General features: G+C 34.1%; 2 protein-coding genes across 2 annotated transcripts in view; both read left to right on the top strand.

The window, feature by feature from the left end:
• Positions 1 to 771, top strand: part of LOC116349287 (solute carrier family 22 member 6-A-like) — a 6,913-nt gene extending 6,142 nt beyond the window's left edge. The window contains exons 8-10 of the mRNA XM_031780654.1: positions 342 to 389; positions 479 to 576; positions 637 to 771. Of these exons, the coding sequence (XP_031636514.1) occupies positions 342 to 389; positions 479 to 576; positions 637 to 771 (281 nt within the window). The remainder of the gene's footprint in view (positions 1 to 341; positions 390 to 478; positions 577 to 636) is intronic.
• Positions 772 to 3,435: 2,664 nt separating this feature from the next.
• LOC116349325 lies at positions 3,436 to 6,245 on the top strand. Its single transcript, XM_031780713.1, has 7 exons — positions 3,436 to 3,869; positions 3,944 to 4,106; positions 4,174 to 4,652; positions 4,720 to 4,876; positions 4,933 to 5,390; positions 5,472 to 5,625; positions 5,696 to 6,245. The coding sequence occupies exons 1-7, from the start codon at positions 3,724 to 3,726 to the stop codon at positions 6,089 to 6,091; spliced, it is 1,953 nt and encodes a 650-aa protein (XP_031636573.1). The 5' UTR covers positions 3,436 to 3,723; the 3' UTR covers positions 6,092 to 6,245.
• Positions 6,246 to 8,627: the final 2,382 nt, after the last annotated feature.

Genomic DNA, 8,627 nt, shown 5'->3' with positions numbered 1-8,627 from the left:
CCCCCCCCTTCGCACATTACTGCATTATAGATAAGGAGCTTTAAACGTATTTGTAAAACAAAAATTCAATATATATTAGTGATAAAAATTGACCTTTTGTACAATGTAATCCAGTACTTAGGGAAACAAAACTAGCACTATTGTAACTATATCAAATTGAACTACATCTTCTACGCAACTATTGCGCATTTAAATAAATTATGAGATTTGACACTTTGCTGAATGCTTTTTTACTTATTTTTCAGTAATAAAAAACGTAATAATTGTTTCAGAGATTTGCGTGTATTTTAATCAAATAAATTAAAAGTTTTTTGTTTTTTTATTGAATAATAATATAATTTGAGTATTATACTCATATAGGTATTTCAAATGCAAAGCATCCTTCTTTAGTGAGTTTTATGAATAAACTGATTTAAAAAACCCAAAAATAAATATTTTCGAATGGAAGCAAAAATTCATGTGTTTCGTCCTATTTCAGCTGAACAATCACCAACCTGTGTTCGGACTACTTTGATTAATTCACGTTCAATGATTGGTCGAATCGCCAGTATGATTACCCCAGTAATAGTTGTTGTGGTATGATTTTGAACGATTTGATTGTATTTTCTATTAAATCTCTTTTAATTCTATACCTAGGTCGCACAATATTGTCCATCGGCGCTTCTTTTTGGTACTTCAGCTATTTTAGCAGCAATTCTCATTATTTTCTGTCCAGAAACTTATTCGAAAAAATTGCCGGACACAGTTGATGGGGCCAAGGCTTTGAATTAACTATAATTGTAAGAATATCAAGTTTAACGTTCAGTCAGCAGGATTATGACTCGAAAGTGTAAATAATACTAAAACATCATTCATGCACATACGTTTATCATTTTCAATCAAAAATAAATGGTCTTACGAACGTAAGACGAACTTTTCCGCACTGTTTAACCGCAGTACACCACAAACGTTTCTTTTTTTAAGCAATGGAATCATTTTTCAATGACATTCAAAAAAATATGTCTGACGTTAATTTTGCCATAGAAATTATTTTTGAAACACTTTTCATAACTAAAGTCACAAAAAATTTGGATTTTTGTATGGGAGCCATGTCTGTATGCTACCTTAATGGTGTGAAACTTTGCACAGGTTGTTTTTTCACAAAAAAATAACATTCGGAGGGTTTGGAGAAATTTCAACCAAAATTAAGAGTACCTCCCATGCGAAATATTCGTTTTTGAGCCAAAAACTGAAAATGTTGTATGGGAGGTACCCCTAATTTTGATTGAAATCTCTTCAAACTTTCAGAATGTTATTATTTTGTGTAAAAAATAGTCTGTGCAAAGTTTCACGTCATTAAAGTAGCATACAGGCATGGCTCCCATACAAAAATGCAATTTTTTTGTGATTTTTTTAAGGAAACTGTATCAAAAATTGATTGTATCTCAAAACTAACCTCGGATTCGATTTTCTCGTGCCAAAAAAACCCCCAATACATATTTTTGAGTGTTTAAATCTACATTAAGTATGACTTTTGGACGAAAATTGGACTCTTTTTCATAGGTATCACTACAGGCATGAAATTTTTTCCCATCGACCAAAGTCGCTCAAAAGCTAATGATTTCTATTCCTCGGGGCCCCCAATCATCCTGTAAAGTCAGATTTTGAATTAAGTTTCTACTATGAGCGCAATCTTGCTAACAAATTTTGCGTACGACGTACAACGTACGACGTACAACGTACGACGTACAACGTACGACGTACAACGTACGACGTACAGATTAACATAAACAATGCTCAAAACGGCCTAATTCGGGTTCTCTGACCTCAGAAACGTCCAGAAAACATGTTTCTGAAGTTTTCAAAATTTTGACCGATTACAATACTTTTCACCTTACACTATGTGTGCGGAAAAGTAACAGAGGTCATATTTGCCTTCTCTTTGCTTTTCTAAATGAAATTATGAAAGAAATATAATATTTGTTCGATTTGTCAAGCCTTTCAAGCGGCGTAAAGTTCGAGACCAAAAAATAGGTTCAAACCTTGACATCGAAATATTGTTTAATTTAATAGCAGAAGTACTCGAGAAAAGATTTTTCACACTTTCATGATTTGTACGACATTTGAAAGTATTCTATTTTCTAGCATAACACTATAAAAAAATATGTCTGACGTTAATTTTGCCATAAAAATTATTTTTGAAACACTTACTTAAGGTAGCATACAGGCATGGCTCCCATACAAAAATTCAATTTTTTTGTGATTTTTTCAAGGAAACTGTATCAAAAGTTGATTGTATCTCAAAACTAACCTCAGATTTGGTTTTCTCGTGCCAAAAAACCCCCCAATACATATTTTTGAGTGTTTAAGTCTACATTAAGTATGACTTTTGGACGAAAATTGGACTCTTTTTCATAGGTATCACTCCAGGCATGAAATTTTTTTCCACAACCAAAGTCGCTCAAAATCTAATGATTTCTATTCCTCGCGACCTCCAATCATCCTGTAAAGTCAGATTTTGAATTAAGTTTCTACGATGAGCGCAACCTTGCTAACAAATTTTGCGTACGACGTACAACGTAACATATTAACAAAAACCATGTTTAACATGTTTAAAAATGCCAAATTCGTGTTCTCTGACCTCAATAATAGGTAGAAAACATGTTTCTGAAGTCTTCTTACACTATGTGTGCGGAAAAGTAATAAATGCAATAAGGAAAGGTACCCGTAAGTATTTTCATTGGTCTTCGATGCGTTCAAGAATGACCGCTCAAGTCCGAATATTTCTAACACCTTTGATACTTTTTAATTCATCATCATAAATTTATTGGCCATTGATATTACATTTTGACATCGTTCACAAAACTGTGTTGATTTTACACAAAAAAATAATTAATATTTTCTATGTAAATTTTTCATAGCAAAATCATTCAAAAAATCATTCAGCTACCCATATAACTCATTTGCGGAGTAATTTTGTCGATGACGAAACTGTGCGGAGTTCGGCGGAGATAGCATGCAAATGCTGTGTGTACGAGTGCAACAGCATTCTTTGCTGTTCATAGATTTATTTTCTCCAAACGAACATCTTAGTAGCCGTACACACAACTAAGTTACTAATCATCTGCGTACGAATGATGCACATAGAAGTGCTGTTACCCTCGTACACACAGAGTTTGTATGTCATCTCCGCCAAACTCCGCACAGTCCCGCCACCGTCAAAATTACTCCGCAAATGAATTATATGGGTATTATGCAATTAGTCATCTCGTTCAATAATTTCATCTGTCCAGGTAGAATTGTCCATCTACATCAACTTGATAATATACACAAGCCAAAGTTGAAGAAAATCAGGATTGCACTCTTGTACTCGAGGCTGCTCATTGATTATATTTATTTCCAAATGAAATATTGTGTTATGAACCATTTGAATGCAACAAAAATGAAAAGCAACGAATTTTCTGATGAAAAGTCTCAAAAAATCAAATTTTTCACGTCATTGGAAACATCTGTCAAATTTTCGTGTCTACTCACGTCACGATCAATCCAATAAACCTCCTGTCATTCTCACAATGTTTTGGTTAGTATTGGTTAATATCCCACACCGCTACCAAATTTCAGTTCACCTATAATAAATCGGCCAAATATTTTTACATTTATTGAATAGTATTAGATTTAGATGTGTTTTGTCTATAATTTTGTTGCATATTGTTTTTGGTTACATTAAATAAATAATTTCAAAACATGAGTGCAAATTTGGCGTGTGTTAATCAAAAGCCGACCCAAAATGGTATCAAAAATCAAAAAATTGAAGCACAACAGCCAATTGAAAACGTGTGCATTGTCACAAATACAGAGGAATTTAAAAAGGCAATCGAAATCCTTAAATCGTATGTTAAGAATTCAACTTACATACCTTTAACTAACGTCACGTGATATCTTTGCTTTCTTGTAAATATTTCAGATCTTGCAAAGACTATGGTGTGCTTGGTATTCATGGTGATTGGGACAAAGGTAAACCAAGAACGTTGCCGATACCATTCGATGTTTTATCGTTTGCAACATATAATGGCTTCGTTGTGATGTTTCGTCTGACGCAATTGAAATGTATCCCAAAAGAACTGGAGGTAATATCTTGAAAATAATCATGAAAATAATAAAATTGTAAAGTCATGTATACTATTTTCACGACAGGAATTATTAGCAAATAAAGACATAGTGAAGGTGCATTCCAGAGGATTCAATTTTCGAATGAAGGGCAAGTGTAAAAAGAAAGTTGTAGGCAAATTGGATTTGTGTGATTTGGCCAAGGAAATCGATTCAACACCTACTACGTTGAGAGAATTGTCTAAAGTATATCTGCAGAAAGAGCTTCCTGAAATTTCCATTTTCACCGAAGGTTGGCTGGAAAATAAATTGAAAACGGAGCATATCAAATTCGCGGTAGACAGTGCGCTCTCTTGCATCGAACTATTTAAATGTTTTGCTAGCAAAAGCTTGCCGGATATGCATTTGAATGAGCAAACAGTCAGAGAGTTTATCGTCAAGTACTGTGCGCAACACCTTGACAAAGTCCGAGAACAATCGAATGAAGTACAAAAATACTGTCGATCGGAAAAGTATTTACAACTGGAAAGCGATGAAAGTCAAAATCTATTGAAGGAACTCATTTCGTAAGAATTCTTCATTTCTCCTTTGCAATTCGATTCAATAATTATTCTTTTCAATATTTTCTTTCAGTTGTTGTAATGAAAACAATGTGATTGGCTTGGCCTGTAATTGGAATTGCGACAAAGAGAAAACGGCGATGCTACAACTAGCTTCATTACAGGGTGTTTGTTTGTTAGTACAATTGCCAAATACAAACGTGGAAATCGTTCAAAATACCCTGCTGAAGGTAGAACAAATCAAATTGTAACCGTAAATCAAAAATTGATTAATTTTGATTTTTAGGAAATATTCGAACGAGATGACATTATGAAAGTAGGCTTCGCCCTGCAAAAGGATGCCGAAAAAATATTTGATCGGTATGGTATTCGAATCAATAGTCTATTTGATTTGCGTCACATGGCCAAATTGTGTGGCCATCAGCCAACTAGCTTAACGAAGATGGTAAGACGATTCGTCGAAAAGGAAGCAAATGAAATTGCAAGCAGAAAAATAACCGAGATCAAATCTGGTGTAAATCATGCCCAAGGATCTGTTCTACTTTTCAATGCTTTTGCTGAAAAACTGAATGTCAACAGTAATATCGATCAACAATCTCAGTTTATTAAAAATGTCATCAAAGTTCATTGCGCCAAACACTTCAATGAAGAATACAAAATGGTCACCGTTCAACTGCAACCGAAAGACATACGCATTGTTGATGACGAAAATCAATGCGTGAAAGTGATGCAAGAGATTAAATCGTAAGTGCAGTGTACCTTATTAAATTAAAGGTCCTTTGGTAAAAAGACGATTTTTCTTCATAAAATGTTTCAACTCTCTAGACACTGTGCAGAATACCCAGTCATAGGATTTGATTGTGAGCGATTTGCGTGGAAAAAGAGTGGAGGAGAGTCGCTGTTACAATTGGCAACACATCAAGGTCTCTGTGCGCTCATTCGTTTGTGCCATATCAAAGTAATTCCAAAAGAGCTCAAGGTATACACTTTTTTTTATATTGAATCAATGAACAAATGTTTAAAATTCGATTTTTTTTTTATTAAAATAGGATATCATGCGGGATAAAAGCATCATCAAAGTTGGAAAATGTGTGCACGCTGATGCAAAAGCTTTGGGAAATGATGGAATCTATGTTAGTAGTACACTTGACGTCGGTTCTATGGCGGTGAAGTGTGGTTTTCATAGCGGAGGCCTAGAAAACATGTCACATACTTTTCTGAATGCTCCATTGTACAAAAATAAAAGAATTACGCTGTCGAACTGGGAACGCAAAGAGTTAGATGATATGCAAATATCGTACGCAGCTAAAGACGCAATGTATGGATTTGAACTTTTTAGATTTTTTGCCGAAAAACTAGAATTGAATTTATCCTTTAAGAAGGAATCGGACTATGTTCGTCATATAATTAAAAAGTACTGTGCCGATTGTATCCAGGATAATTGAAAACGCTTTTTTTTGCTTTTTTCGAATCATTATCAAAGTTTTGAAATCACACAAAACAAACAAAACATGTTTGGGGTGTAATAAAGGGTTTTATCGAAAAAAATTACCCGGCATAGCCAACTTTTATAAAGATTTAATAAAAGTACTGCAAAATGACGAAAAATGTGTGAATTTATTGTTCAAATTTCTTTCTTTTTCCTTTTCCGCACATACCTCGTGTGTAAGGTAAAGTATTGGAATCGGTCGAAAAATTAAGACCCCCCAAAAACATGTTTTCTGCGTGTTTTCGGGGCCATGGAACACGAATCTAGCTTTTTTTCGATGTCCGAATGTATGTACGTACCCTGTACCCTAGAGTGGCCGGGAAAACAACTTTTATGAAATTCAACTTGATTCGCATTGTGGATCTTTTCTATTTGTTGTGAATACCACTTGAGTTATAACTTATTATATTTTAATAATGCTGAACGTTCCCAAAATTCCGACCGAATAATTAGATAATAATAAAAATATTATTATTTTTATTATTTAAAAGCCAATCAAATGAGTCAAACAAAGAAAAAGTATTATGCCCCTGGAGCATCCCAAATCGTTTAAGCGTCCGGAGCTAGGCTACGTAGCATACATGCATGGCTTCCATACAAAAATGCAATTTTTTTGTGATTTTTTCAAGGAAACTGTATCAAAAATTAATTGTATCTCAAAACTATCCTCGGATTCGGTTTTCTCGTACCAAAAAACCCCCAATACATATTTTTGCAGTGATGAACAAATTAGCTGGCTAATTAACCAGCTTGGTATACACCAGCTAACGATGGTGTACACCAATCGTACGTACGATAGTCGCTGGTATACGATCTAAGTGAACAACGGCAACGCACGAAAACGAAATGAGTGAATAGCGGCAACGGATTAACATTTTTGCCTTCGTGCGTTGTCGCTATTCATTCACTTCGTTCTCGTGCGTTGCCGTTGTTCACTTAGATCGTATACCAGCGACTATCTTACGTAGTCACACAGATAGCTGGCTAACGATTGGTGTACACCAGTTGTTGGTATACACCAAGGCTAAGACAACGCTGGCTAACGTGAAATCATCACTGTATTTTTGAGCGTTTAAGTCTACATAAAGTATAAATTTTGAACGAAAATTGGACTCTTTTTTGGCTTGTCTCAAAATGACATAGTTTAACTTTTGACGTGAAAAAGTGATAAAAATGCCGAATTTTTTTTGAACGTAATTTGTGAAAGCAATAATAGATTTTTGATTAAAATTTGGATTATAATAAAGAGATTTGATATTGATCTTTCATAATTTACTTTTAAAAATGCAATTCAAATGAATTTTCAATTTTTAATTTCAATTCACCTCTCGGTATTCCGACATTTGGTCGTGTGTCGACATTTGGCAATCTACTGTATATCGACTTTGTAAGAACTTCAGAAATTTTTGAATGAATAAACTCAAAAAATACTTTGTTAGAATGAAGCAAGAGAAGATCGGTACACTTTTAAGGAAAAAAGTAAGGCCAAGTAAATAGTGATTGAGGTTGCGTTCAATGCCTTCAGAACGCATGTGATACAGTCAATTTAAATCAAATTTCCGTTAGTCTACACAGCTAATTAATAAATGGCTGAATATTATTTGAACTGGGGACGCTTCTGTGTTTAAGTAGTTTTTCGAGAAAAAATTCAATTTTCGAGCAAAATATTTATGTTTTTATATTTTTGTTTTGTATGGTTTTACAAATAGCTGAGCTATATTTGTGTTCATCAATAAACTCAAAATGATTAGAATATCTGTTTTGTTTGAATAATATTTTCTGTGGTTTGTTTAACTGAATCTTGATGACATTCCGGCCTACTATATTATATTTTCAACATAGTGGCTATCGAATCTGGCTCCATGAATACCATTTATTCTTTGTAATGCCGAGCAACATCACCGATACGGATAGATTTCCAATTGGAACACAACGAACCCAAAAGTCGACTGACTGTATGGCTAAAAAAATTTAGCCGTTCCGTAATCATCCTTATAAAATAAAATATACAATAATTACCGTGAATTGAACATTTTTATGAAAGCTACATATGGAAAGATGAATAAGATTTGCTGAAATACTTACAGCGGACCGATTTTAATTGGGAAATCTCTACTTTAAATTCAGTAAATACACACAGAGAGACGGTATACTTAATTTAATTCAATTTTGGTAGATTTAATATAAAATCAAACAACCAATAAGATTTAAAAATTGTATTAAATACACCGCACATTTTCTCTCTGTGTAGAGGTAAAATCAGAGTATTGCTCAGCACTGCTGCCATCGGAAGCATATTAAAATATCTTGCTGAGAATGCGTCATCCGTCGCATGCGAAGGTACGTAGCAGTTTATCATGCATTGTTCTCTATTCAATCGTTTGAATATTTTGAGTCGTGAAGAACAATGCATTCATTCTTGTTCGCTGTGATGTATAAACTGCTACGTACGTTCGCATGGCGACGGACGACGCATTCTCAGCAAGATATTT

Source organism: Contarinia nasturtii, unplaced genomic scaffold (genome assembly GCF_009176525.2).
Source record: "Contarinia nasturtii isolate CC-2019 unplaced genomic scaffold, AAFC_CNas_1.1 Cnas_scaffold_2861, whole genome shotgun sequence".
Classification (NCBI taxonomy): Eukaryota; Metazoa; Arthropoda; class Insecta; order Diptera; family Cecidomyiidae; genus Contarinia; species Contarinia nasturtii.
This window is presented reverse-complemented; position numbering and strand designations above follow the sequence as displayed.